Source organism: Coniophora puteana, assembly GCF_000271625.1.
Source record: "Coniophora puteana RWD-64-598 SS2 unplaced genomic scaffold CONPUscaffold_17, whole genome shotgun sequence".
Classification (NCBI taxonomy): Eukaryota; Fungi; Basidiomycota; class Agaricomycetes; order Boletales; family Coniophoraceae; genus Coniophora; species Coniophora puteana.
In genome coordinates this window covers 1,019,734-1,032,369 of record NW_006913069.1, presented here as the reverse complement: position 1 = coordinate 1,032,369, position 12,636 = coordinate 1,019,734, and the positions used below count along the sequence as shown (strand labels likewise).

Genomic DNA, 12,636 nt, shown 5'->3' with positions numbered 1-12,636 from the left:
ACCCATGCTCTTGTGTTTGGACCCTGATCATTTATATTACTGTTTGATATCGCTGTAGTATAGTAGTAGTATTTGACATGTTATATCAGACAATCAAATGTGCTGTCCCATACTTCATAAAAATTGTGTGCCTCCAACTCGTAATAGCTGTGAGGACCTATATGTTGTTATCATGTGGCCTATGCTGATGGTAAGATGGCACTTAGATTATGATAGATGTAAGTACCCATATGTTATTATCATGCCGTATCTACTAATGATAACACGCCCCTTCGAGTAGATAATAGATTCTTTGCTATGAGCATATCCCCGCAATCTTCCCTGTATGCTGAAAACGGACTTTACATGCTACTAGTGTCGGAGTCTCACCATTTCCCCGGTCTATGTTTGTCATGATCTGTAATGTCGGTCAAGGTCATTTGCTTATCATTCATCCCCTCATTTAGTGATGGTACGCGTGTACAGTACAGCTAGGCGCCCTCGAGTGTATCTCAGCCCGTAGAGCAAAAGAGAGAAAGTCCAGCTGGCAGGCCGATCAATGAAGACAAAGTACACATCTTGCGCTATCCAACAAATACCTCCGAAATGTATCGCCCTAGTTCTGACCGTATCTTCTGGAAGGCATTTAGAGCTACCTGCTCCATTCATGTCCAAAGTCAGGCCCGTACCCAGTGGTCTGACTCTTGAGACCGGCTTATTAAGTGCTCCTGCGTTTTATAACTTCTTTAGGCAGTTCTCTCGCCAGACCGACTGGCACAACTTGTTTTTCCCATCAGCCATATTCTGCTTAGCCGAGAGACATTTTGCAGAGAAAAGTTTTTAGCTGAACAAATTGTGCCAGTCGGTCTGGCGAGGGAACTGCCTAATGAAGTTATAAAACGCAGGAGCGCTTAATAAGCCAGTCTCACGAGCCAGACTGCTGGGTAGGAATCTGGTCCAAAGTACTTGTTGCCTAGATTTGTAAGATTTGTGGCCTGGTGCATCAGCCCAGTTCTCGACCGCAAGGCGGGCCTCTGTAAGCCCGACACCTTCCTGGACTTATGACATGCGCCACATCCTCGGCAATCTTGGACTACAACTTGATTGACATCCCTTATTCCATTTTCTTTTAGACTTACAATTTGCTTCCATTTCTATTCTTATTGTTCTCTCTGCTTCAAAGAAGACTACGTCTTCACTCCTTCCCTTGGATTACTAATTTACTATATTACCCAATTCCACGCCCTTGCTATCCTCCTGCTTACACGTATAAAATGGACTCCTTCTCATTACTTACCTTAGGATCCCTTCCTGTCTACTCTTGTACCTCCCTGCATCACCTCTCAAATCATATGCATTATTCTACTCAGTTCCCATCCAAACTTTAGTGTTCCCCACCTTGGGCAGGGTTTCAGCCTCCCACTCCACAGCTCAGTGGCGGAAAGAAGCCAGGATCCATGTTATCCCAGAACCTTGACCTTTTTGTCCCATCTATCCATCCTACAATTTTCCTTGAGCCAATGGACCCTGTAAACTATGGAAAAACACTACACTCATCCTACCGGCAGTGTGATACTATACTCACTACTCACATTCAATCATTCAGTCATCACCTTCTCCATCTTTGAAATTGATAAGGTCAATCTTCCAAAACCACGGAAGCTTCTGGTTATGGGTTCTGCGCTTAGTGGGATTCAGAGTGTGAGTGACCACCTTGAGGTCCCCATCTTTGAGGACCTGGTACCAAGCCAAGATTCTTCCCTGGTGCCAAGGGCTACCATTGCTTCGCAAGCATGTTGGTATCTGTTGTGCCAGTGATTGTGTCGTGAAGACGACCAGGGCCCCTATTCTTTTCTTTCTTTTTTCTTTCCTTCTCCCTCTCTTTTCTACACTTAGAGCCAAGTCCCTGCACCTCTGGTCATCTCCGCACGCCTTTGGACACCTCCAGACCCTCTGAAGATTTTGGAGCTTGCTCCATGCCCAGAGTTACTTTGGACCTCTTATGTTTCTCTTCAAGCGTTACTTCCGACAACATTCAGGCATTGTGCAGACCATGCGGACATTTAACAGCAGCACTGTACTACCTCCGTGACAGCAGATGGTTATTGGTAGCAGGATCAGGATCCAGAGATTGCCGGAGTGGTTTATATATTGAGAGTTTTGCTATCTCAACCTCTTGGTCATTGGGACTGGGTGTGCATTTACTTTGTAGTAGATAGGATGCTTTATTGACTTGATCATTGGGACTAGTGCTTTTGTGCTTGCAGCCAGCACTCATTGAGATCCTCCATCACCTAGCCTTGTGGTTTCGGCCACTTGTACACCTACGCTTCCATGCTCCTACACTCCGCTCTGTTCCACCTACCTCCGACCTCCTCCAAAATTTCAGAGCTGTTTAGGAGTTTAGAGTGTCGCCCCTGTTGTGTCCACAACACAGATGCTGGTATGTGACCCAGATTATTGTAACTGTATTCCTGTTTATCATGATTTATGCAGTATGTGCTTGGGAGCCGAGGCAGTCCACTAGTTTGCTTACGCTGGGAATGGCACAGCCATGGATACAAGGGTGTACAGAAAACTGGCTAAATCATCTTAAGGTATGTGTACCATAATCTATCAATATTTATGATTAAAGTACTTTAAGGTGTGTACACTCCAGCCACCCAGCATCCGCAGAGATGCAGCTGAGGTGCAGGCAAGGGGAAAGCATGTGGCCACAGAGGGTAGAGGCAAGCAATATTTATTTTCCCTCTCCTTCACATCCCCATCCTTTACTATGTCCATGCCACATTCTGTTATGCTTCCAGGTGACCTGTTTCATGCTATGCCATCTCCCATGTCCATGCTTCCTCTTCAATCACTTCCTTCTTTATCTGCCAGCCCCAGCCCCCACTCAAGTGTTGTGCCTTCACCTGCCCCATGCTCTGTTACTCCTTCAGCGATATCTGTGGTTATCCCACTGTCTAAGCGGCAGCGAGTCCTTTCACGCTCTACCAGCTCCTCTGCGCTTGCTCCTTGGTCTTCTATTGATCAGGACATGCTTGGAGGTCACCTTGTTTATATCACTGCTTTGTGTGGGTTCCCGCAAAGCTGGGTAAAAAATCCAGCAGTGCAGGCCTTTTTTGAGCAATACTTTCCTACAGCCACTCTAATTTTGAGCTACCGTCTCACCCACATGTATATCCCCCACCTCCTTGATGGTTACAAGCAGACTGCTATGCAAAGGTCTGTGGGTGAGCTGGTAACTATACAGACTTGTGGCTGAACTGGTATTAACTCCCGTCATCTTGTCATGTTTATGATGACAACCTCACCAAACCGTGATGTGAGTCCTAATTTTCTTTTGGTCCATTATTCTTATGTTATCCTCATTTTATCCTTATTCAAATTCACACTGTTGTGGTAAAAGATGTGTCATCTGACCACTGCACTGCTGCACACCTAAAAATCTCATTATTGATGTTATGGGTAATGTGAAGGCAGAGTGGCAGGCAACAGTTGTGCTGTCACATCTGATGCTTTGGGGGAGTCAAGAGCTGCAAGGAGACAGTTGCTAGAGCAGTTTACTTTGCTGGTAACACCTGACTGTTATGCTCATCAGGTATGATTTATTATTATATGATATATCCTCTAATCTGTGTTTTTGCAGATAAACCATATTGTCGGAGATTATCTCAAGACCAACAACACACCAACATATCTTTCTTAGTATACCAAGAAAGTGACTGAGCTGATCACTTGACTCCAGAACCACTCTCAGGCCATGACTCTCCTCTGGTGAATTCAGGAGCAACTTAACCAGACACGTGCAGCTCCGGAGAGGATTTTGTCTGTTATCAGAGCTATTTTCACTCATTGGACTGCTCACCATCTTGCTTTTTGCTGGCTTCTCAGACTCAGACCTCCCTTGTTTCAGCTCACAGAACAATCCTCAGGGTGGATTCTGACACAGGGTGCTGCAAAGGCAAAAGCTCAGGAGATGGTAAACTTGATGAAGGATAACAAACTGTGGGAGGTCTTAGAGGTGTGAGTCATTTATTCAAGTTTGATCAACTTGCTCATTCTTTTCTAGAATGAAAATGCAGATGGAACCCCTTGCATATACTACCAACTTCTTGCAGACTACTGTACTTTTATGACCCGAAGTTCATGGTGGCATGAGAAAGTTGTGTGTCAGAGATATTACCATAACTAGATGTCCCCCCTTTTGAGTTCAACAGCTCTAACCAAGGGGGACATGAAGTTCAGAGGGACACTGTCACACCCTCAGCCTGTCCACTCCGCCGCCTCAAGACAATCACAAAAAGTCCACATTTATGGCTGCCACACTCAAGCTCATCAACAAATGTGAGCTCTCCGCACGGATCCTGACCTCCTTGCCTACACCTCGGAGTCCTTTGGGACATTGACATTGCACCCAAGGACAGTGCAAGTCACAGCACCGCGGGCATCAACAAAGACATCTACCTATTCGAGGGCAATGAACAGTATGACAATGCACTTTGGGTTAAACCCGGTGATCTAATGGCCTGGATCTGACGCCCATGCAATGCTGACCATGGTACTGCCTCACTCTCAGTGTCTGGAATGGCAGATGACCTCAATGTTGACCTCAATTTCATTGAAATTCCCGACACGGAGGAAAGGGGCCAGAGTAAGCACCATAGTGTTTCTGACAATCAATACACTGGGTTCCTAGGTCATAGAGTACCTGTTCACAATGCCGCTACTAGTTTCTAGCTAATATACAATGTCTTTTGTGTTTCTACCACATGTCCCCCATCTTAAATTCAGTGTGTGTGATACGAGGGGGACTGTCCCCCCACCTAAGGTTCAGTTCAGTGGGTGGGGGGACAGGGGGACTGAACCTTGAGTTGTAAAAGTACAGTACTCATACCCACCTTGATGAAATTCTTCTCATTTTTGGCTATCTTCACTTCAAGTATACTGACATGCTCTTTCAGGCAATTTGTGATGGTGAGCAGTCTAGTTTTTTGGGCTCAGTCATTGAGAGCCTGGAGAGACACTGGGCAAAATGTGACCAGCAGGTTTTTATTGCTGCTGTCATTCTCAACCCCATCTATAAGCTGACACCCTTTGCTAAATCTCCATCATTGTTCCCTGCCAATATCTTCAAGCTTATGTGCCTACTCTATGAGCGCTTTTTTGGTTCAACAGCTCCTGTTAGTCTCTATGACGAGCTTGACAACTACTTGTTTGGTACTGGCATTTATGCTGGTTTAGCATGATTAGCTGCCCATGCTCAGGCTGATGCTTTGGCAAAGGTATGTATTTATTCAAATATTTGATTAATCTTCTGATTGGTTTAATAAGGAACTTGCCCAGACCCACTCAAAACTCTCCGAGGCTTTATGCATCCAGGACTCCCTGTATCTCCTTTGTTACAGCTAGCCATGCACTTGTTTGCAATCTGTGCAAACTCGGCATCCTGCAAGCACTTATTTGGCATCTTTGGTCTTATTTTGATCAAATTGCGCTTGAGGCTTGGGCTTACTAATATACTCAATTTTGCAGAGCTCCGACTCCACCTGCGCAACAAGTATCTGGCTACAGGCAAAAGCACTGAACGCCTTTGGCGCAAGCATAAAGTCATTGACAACACTGTTCACAAATCACCACCTGGATAATCTGATGACATCCAGAATTTGTCCTCAGAGCCAGCAGAGGACCTGGAGAATACACATGAGTCAATCAGGAGGGCATTTGAGGTGCAACTTCAGGAGGATGAAAACAATGCCTCTACTGTACCTTTTCAGCTGTAGGCTTGTCCCCTGTCCACTGGGACCAGCAAGCTGAGCTTACGAGGGGTGGACCAGTGTCCACCTCAGCAGGACCTATGTGAGCTTGAAATGGTGGACAGCCAGTAAATTGTCAAGAAAGCCATGTAAATTAAGGAAAATTTTCTACAAGTGTTCAATCACACCCTAGTGGCCCAGGAAGCTGTCGTATTTCATGTTCATAATCTTGCAATGTCTACACTGCAGCCCCAGTTTTTTTGTATCTGGGTAATAAATTGTATGGTGCATGAAAACTTACAGCACATCAGCTTTGGAAGGGTCAATGGTGCAATGCTCATGCATGGGCTGATGACAGAACTTGCTGCACATTCAATGTCTAGGCCTGGATGGTTACCATAACAAAAGAAAGGGATTCATGCTCACTTGTAGCAGGGTCAATGGCTCAACATTTAACAGGTATGCATTGTACATGTTTGAAGGTAAATGATGAACAGTTAATATCAACCAAAGCAAATTGCCATGACTTACCGTGTGGCTCGGCAACAGATGTCATAACAACAAGGAGTAAGAATTTATAAGTAATGTCCAACTCAGAGCCTTTGTCCCTAAACTAATCATACAAACTGAACATCGCGAGCTTGGCGTCCACCTCTGCTCCAGGTCCTTGAGCCTCACATGGTGGACTGTCCGGATGGGGTAAACACAAATCCCATGCCACCTGCGAGCCTACAGTCAAAAAGGTACAGTATTTCCACTGAATCTACACATATGCACAGCCACATTGAGCTTGTGGCCCTTTTTGACTTCAACAACAGGGGTTGGATAGATTTACTGACTAAGGCTGGGGAGAAGGGACTCAAGGAGGAGGAGGAATTTTATGATTTGGCTGTTGAGCAGGAGAAACACAGATTGACAACATGTTTGCGACATGTTGGCCTCGGCAATGTAATGTAGTGCTGTAGGTAACCAATCAGAACACATTTTCAATTTTGTGATGACTAATTTAGTGGTGCCTGGTTGAGAACCGATGGCGCACCATTGGCGGCTCCATGTAAAACCATTGGCAAGCCACCGAAACTCCAATCACTGTTTGGGAGAGCCAGTGATTGGCCGGCGACCAGATCGGCAATGGGAAGTAGCTGTACCCCCGCGCGATTTCTTGCATAGTCTTTGGTTGGGCCACCCTGTTCCTGCTTTCCGACCACCATCCACCCCACTACCCCATCCCCCAGCGTTGACACCGTTGCCTCTGCCCACCTCTCATGTTCCTCGTTGTCGCCATCCTCGGCATTATCCAGCCTGTTTTCGTCAATTCTACATCTCCCTATCAAGATAAGCATTCCGCCGTCGGCCCTGCGATCGTATGTACGCACCCGCGCTCAAGCCTTCGCCCATTCTTTGTGCTAACGATCTTACAGTTGCAAGGACTTCAGCAACCGCTTCGTCGGCCGCTTCATCCGGGAGTTCATGCACAGGGATAAGAAAGGTATGTCTCTTCAAACCTTTTCCCGCGGCGTCTCTGGTTACTGATCATATGCCCTAAATCTTTCCTCAATTCCCGTACTCTCCGTCATTTGCGCACCGCTTATGAGCGTGTCAAGGTGTGAGATCGTCCTCGTTGATGGTTCCACTTGTATCCCCTTTACCATGAAGTTCGTATCCGACTTCTTCAACGGCAAGGAGCCCAATTAAGGGCATCAACGCTGACGGCGCTGCAGCCCGGCGACACCGGATACTTCTACATTACCTTGCTCCCCTTTCCTTGGTATTGAGCGCACTGGCGATGCCACGCTTGCTCTTATCAAGTGCAACACCACGGTTTCTGCCAAGAAGGTTTTTGTATTTTATTTTTTATTTTTATAATCCATTTATTGTCCGCTCAGGGCTCCGCCCTATGTGAGACAAGATTCGTATCTGTGCAGGACTAGTATCGATATAACGGGAAAGCGTGACTAACAATGGCTACCCGGAACGCGCCCATGTGAACGTGTAAGCAAGAGCACACAACCCCCAGCACCCACAATATTAAATATTAAATGTTGAAATCATGAACCGACTTCTGACGGGAACCCCTCACAGCCACCCAGACAACAAAGCTTGACCCAAACCCTTCGATACCGATTGCGACTCGACTTATGTCAGCACGCGATGCCGCAGTGAACCCCCCCAATCCAATCCTTCTACTCAATTGGGCACGCCGCGGTGGGATTAGACGGTTAACCACTCCGTGCAGGCCTCCGGTGACCACCCAAAATCACCGGGGCCTGGGACCCCTGCCGGAGCCTACTATTTTTGGAGAACCATGTGCCGGATGAAATTCTGGACGACCGCGCTTGATCTGGTTGCGATGCCGCAAATAGCGACCCCGTTGGACAGTGTGAGAATGTTGTGCCACTTAAGGCAGTTTGGGGGTGAAATTTTGGGGACTGGTCTGTACAAATCAATCGGATAGCGGCGAAATTTATGGAGTGTCTAAAGTAGTTATTCTCCAACGGTGGGAGTCGAACTCAGGGTGTTACCCAAAAAGGGCCCCCATCGTCGAACGACTGTAGTGAGAGGTGCTTTAACCGCTATGCTACCTCGCCCACGCCAAGAAGTTTGAGTCCTTGACTCACTCCGACAGCCAGCCCGGGGTCTTGATCCAGGTCCACTCGCCATGAACCCGCACAACGTGTATCACTGCAGGCATTCGGGATAATTCTGGTGCCAAAAATGTGGCGGAAAACAAGCTGGAAAGTAAAAAATTTCCTCCATATTTTGGCACCAAGAACATCGGGCGAAAATTATATATTTTCTAAGCCATTTTTGGAACAAGGACAAAGCCCTGAAAGGGCTTTGTCTTCTGATGGGTTTTCGGCCAACAGAAATTTAAAATTTCCGTTGCCTTTTATGGCGAAGAAAAGCACGTGGAAAAGCCTACCTTTTCGGCCCGGTTTTTGGTGTCCTGAAAGGCAAGATTTCCTAATCCCAAAAACCGGTTAGAAAATTTATCATGTCCCTATCCATTTTCTTGTATCTAAAACGTAGCTAACATATAACATGACCGCGTGGGGTACAGAAAGAAGGTTCCCTCTTAGCAAAAAAACAAATGCTCTCCCCAAGCTCTCCCTGCTCGGACCAAGGGCCTCACGTGCAGCAACCAGTAGGTAGCAACCACTGGCAGTGAGAAGAACCCTTGGAATGTGTCAATCACCCGCTCATGAGAGAATGGAGGATGAGATGCATTACTCGAAGGGGCAGGATGGATGCAGGAAGAGGGTTATCGTAGAGGTGCAGCATACAGGCTGGAGCTAAGGGTTTTTACAGCGACCACCTCTGCATGGATCTTGTGGGCCTCGGAGGAGCATCTCCCTTTGCCATAATGGACGTAGAGGTCGGCTGTTAGACTGAAGCTTCCCTGGGGACAGAGATCAAACCTAGCGTACATGCAGAACGTAACGTTCGTACGGCGAGAGGGATCGCCCATCAAGATCTCAAACCCGAAAACGTCCTTTTGACACGCGGTAACCCCCTCACTGCCAAAGTCGCTGACTTTGGTCTTGCTAAGGTCGCCGACAGCAAAACATTCTTGAAGGTATAGCGGTCCCCTTGAATACGTAGTATCTCATCGCTAATCATATTGATAGACACGATGTGGCACTGAAGCTTATGTCGCTCCCGAAGTTCTTATCCGAAAGGACCAGGACCCTTATAGCGATCTCGTAGACGCCTGGAGTGTCGGCGTCATTGCGTTTTACATGCTAACAGGGGAGAACCTGTTTATTGACGATCATTCAATCAAGAATGTCAAGAAACGTATCTCAAGACGTCGAATTTGGTGGCCTTACCTCAGAGGCGTGAATCCCAGCAACAATGGTACACCGTGCTTGACTTCCTGTGTAATGTGTGTTTGAGCTGAATGTTACTGTGGCAGCCATGAATTTGATTGCAGGTCTGCTTCAGCGTGCAAATGATGGAAGCATGTCGGTGTCAGAAGCCAGAGACCACCCTTGGTTTGTTGAATTCGGACCCTTAGCCCCGCAAAGCAAGAATCCCGAGCAAACCATCACGCGCGCCTCGACTTCGACAACAGTCGCGGACCTCCACAACATCGCAACAGTTCCGGGTCTGTTGCACAATGTTACCGTTTCAGACGTCAACGATTGCACGGAACATGTCAAGGATGAGTCAGATGGAAGCTTAGACGAGCCCGCTGACGAGACGAAGGACATTGACACTAGAAAACGCTCTTGGGTGGCCAATGCTCTCCCGGCTCCTCAGGTCGGATTCAAGAAATGGAAGTCGATTTAATTAGACTATGGAAAGTGTTGATGTCAAGGAGTAGCGCTTGTAGAATAACGAAACCTGATTCTCGTACCAACAAGCAGATCTTGTACAATATTGATAACTTATTCTCCGATATGCCTTATAGTTTTGTCTACGCAGTTTGATTACAAACGTATAAGGCGACTTCCATTTGACGCAAGATTTGATGCATATCAGTGTTTGCTAGTCAATCATTCTGCATTGCACCGCCTCTTGCTGATCTCTCTTTATAGGCGCCGCATATGCGACAAGGTTCCTTTCCTATGACAAGACCACGTTCATATCCATGTTGCTCGGTCTGTGCTCCCTACAGTAAGGCCAGCCCGGTTAGGGTGTAGTTCCGTTCGTACATCCGCATCCGTACATCTGAGTGTGATTTCGAGCTGGCCTCTACTAAACCTTTGCCCTCTGTCATGTTTCCAGCCTACAAAACTAATCCTATCGTAGCAGAGAAAAGATGTTCCGTGTCTATGATCATGATGCGAGCGTAAATGTTCTTCATTACATGCTCGTAGTATCTGGTACGGAATTACTACCTTCTGTCCCAGGTGGTAGGGTGATATTGGTGCAACATCGGACTATGGTTGTGGTGGCTGTGGTGTAGGGGGTGTTGAACAAGTACAGCCTGAGTCGATGAACCAGATGTTCACAGCGAGCGTAGTCCCTAGTGCATCATGTGTTGGGCTGGCGCACTACAATCTGTTGCTACTGGTGCACATTTGTCCTATCCTGCTAGCCGCGTTGGGTGCGCCATTTGTTGAGCTGCTATTGTACCACACTCTGCTGCTACCGGTGCACCTCTGTCCTGTCTTTGTTCTGAAGGTTACTTGAGTTACACCGGCGGGGGGTCAACTGGATTCAAGGTTTGCGTTCATTGCAGACTAGCTGCTGTTCTCCCCGAGGTTACAACGTGCCCTGTACGTCGACAAATCTGATGTAGTCATTTTACATTTTACATGTCAAATACATTTTAGATACAAGAAAATGGATAGGGACATGATAAATTTTCCAACCGGTTTTTGGGATTAAGAAATCTTGCCTTTCAGGACACCAAAAACCGGGCCGAAAAGGTAGGCTTTTCCACGTGCTTTTCTTTGCCATAAAAGGCAACGGACATTTTAAATTTCTGTTGGCCGAAAACCCATCAGAAGACAAAGCCCTTTCAGGGCTTTGTCCTTGTTCCAAAAATGGCTTAGAAAATATATAATTTTCGCCCGATGTTCTCGGTGCCGAAATATGGAGGAAAATTTTTACTTTCCAGCTTGTTTTCCGCCACATTTTTGGCACCAGAATTATCCCGAATGCCTGCAGTGTATGTGATTCACCATGACACTCGTACCCATCCATTCGCGTACTAACCGCCCATCTGCAGAGCATTTGCTTAACAGCTGATACTACCGGGTCTAATGTATCCCCTTGTCAGACATCAGGCGATGGTTTGCCGCAGCTCAGCGTTGGGAAATTTCCTTTACTTTATATGACAACACTTTCCTAGAGATCCCTCCACAATTCGGGGTGCCTGTTGTATTGGTGTTGTAGTGGCATGGTTGAGGCTGTCGGGAGACGCTGAGGGCTGACAAAATTTCGTTCGTATCATGCATCGGGTAGAGGCCCACCGCAAGGTCAGATAGGACGTACAGTAGCCGACAATTTTACGTACAGTCGGAGACCTCCCCTTAGGATGTTGAACTTATTTTGTAATGGCGCGTGATCGCGCTAGGCTGGTGCCTGTCGCAACCACAAACGGCGAATTCCATGGAAGTAATTTTTATGTGTTCAGCGACTGGATTGTCGAGGCTGAACTTTGCTAAGATAGCCAGGCGGTGACGGTCACAAAATATAGACTGACAAGTCAAGAAAGATTGAGTTAACTTGTTTGCATCGCCATGTTGTTACAACTTTGGATGTATTTAGTCTTATCTATCAGCATGTTCTCGGTCTTCTATTATTTAAAGTTTTTTTTATGGATAAACTAGCTTGAAGCCTCCTTAGACCCTCCGGACCCTGCAGATCTTCGGATCCGCCGCCGCCCTCGGTGTGATGTGGGACACGGCGTGGTACAGCCACCTTGCAGATTAGGCACGTCACGCGCCACAAAGGAGGGCGCGCGTTCCCGCGGCTTCCCTTTCCGAACCCTTACACCACCATCATCACTAAATGAGGGGATGAATGATAAGCAAATGACCTTGACCGACATTACAGATCATGACAAACATAGACCGGGGAAATGGTGAGACTCCGACACTAGTAGCATGTAAAGTCCGTTTTCAGCATACAGGGAAGATTGCGGGGATATGCTCATAGCAAAGAATCTATTATCTACTCGAAGGGGCGTGTTATCATTAGTAGATACGGCATGATAATAACATATGGGTACTTACATCTATCATAATCTAAGTGCCATCTTACCATCAGCATAGGCCACATGATAACAACATATAGGTCCTCACAGCTATTACGAGTTGGAGGCACACAATTTTTATGAAGTATGGGACAGCACATTTGATTGTCTGATATAACATGTCAAATACTACTACTATACTACAGCGATATCAAACAGTAATATAAATGATCAGGGTCCAACACAAGAGCA

The 12,636-nt window shown here is 46.7% G+C and overlaps 1 protein-coding gene across 1 annotated transcript; it reads left to right on the top strand.

Annotated features, from left to right (window-relative positions):
- Nucleotides 1–7,000: 7,000 nt before the first annotated feature.
- Nucleotides 7,001–10,028, top strand: CONPUDRAFT_159486 (kinase-like protein; the record flags this gene model as incomplete). Its single annotated transcript, XM_007776557.1, has 5 exons — nt 7,001–7,099; nt 7,164–7,224; nt 9,146–9,312; nt 9,365–9,593; nt 9,652–10,028. 5 exons carry the CDS (start codon nt 7,001–7,003, stop codon nt 10,026–10,028), a joined length of 933 nt encoding a protein of 310 aa, XP_007774747.1.
- Nucleotides 10,029–12,636: the final 2,608 nt, after the last annotated feature.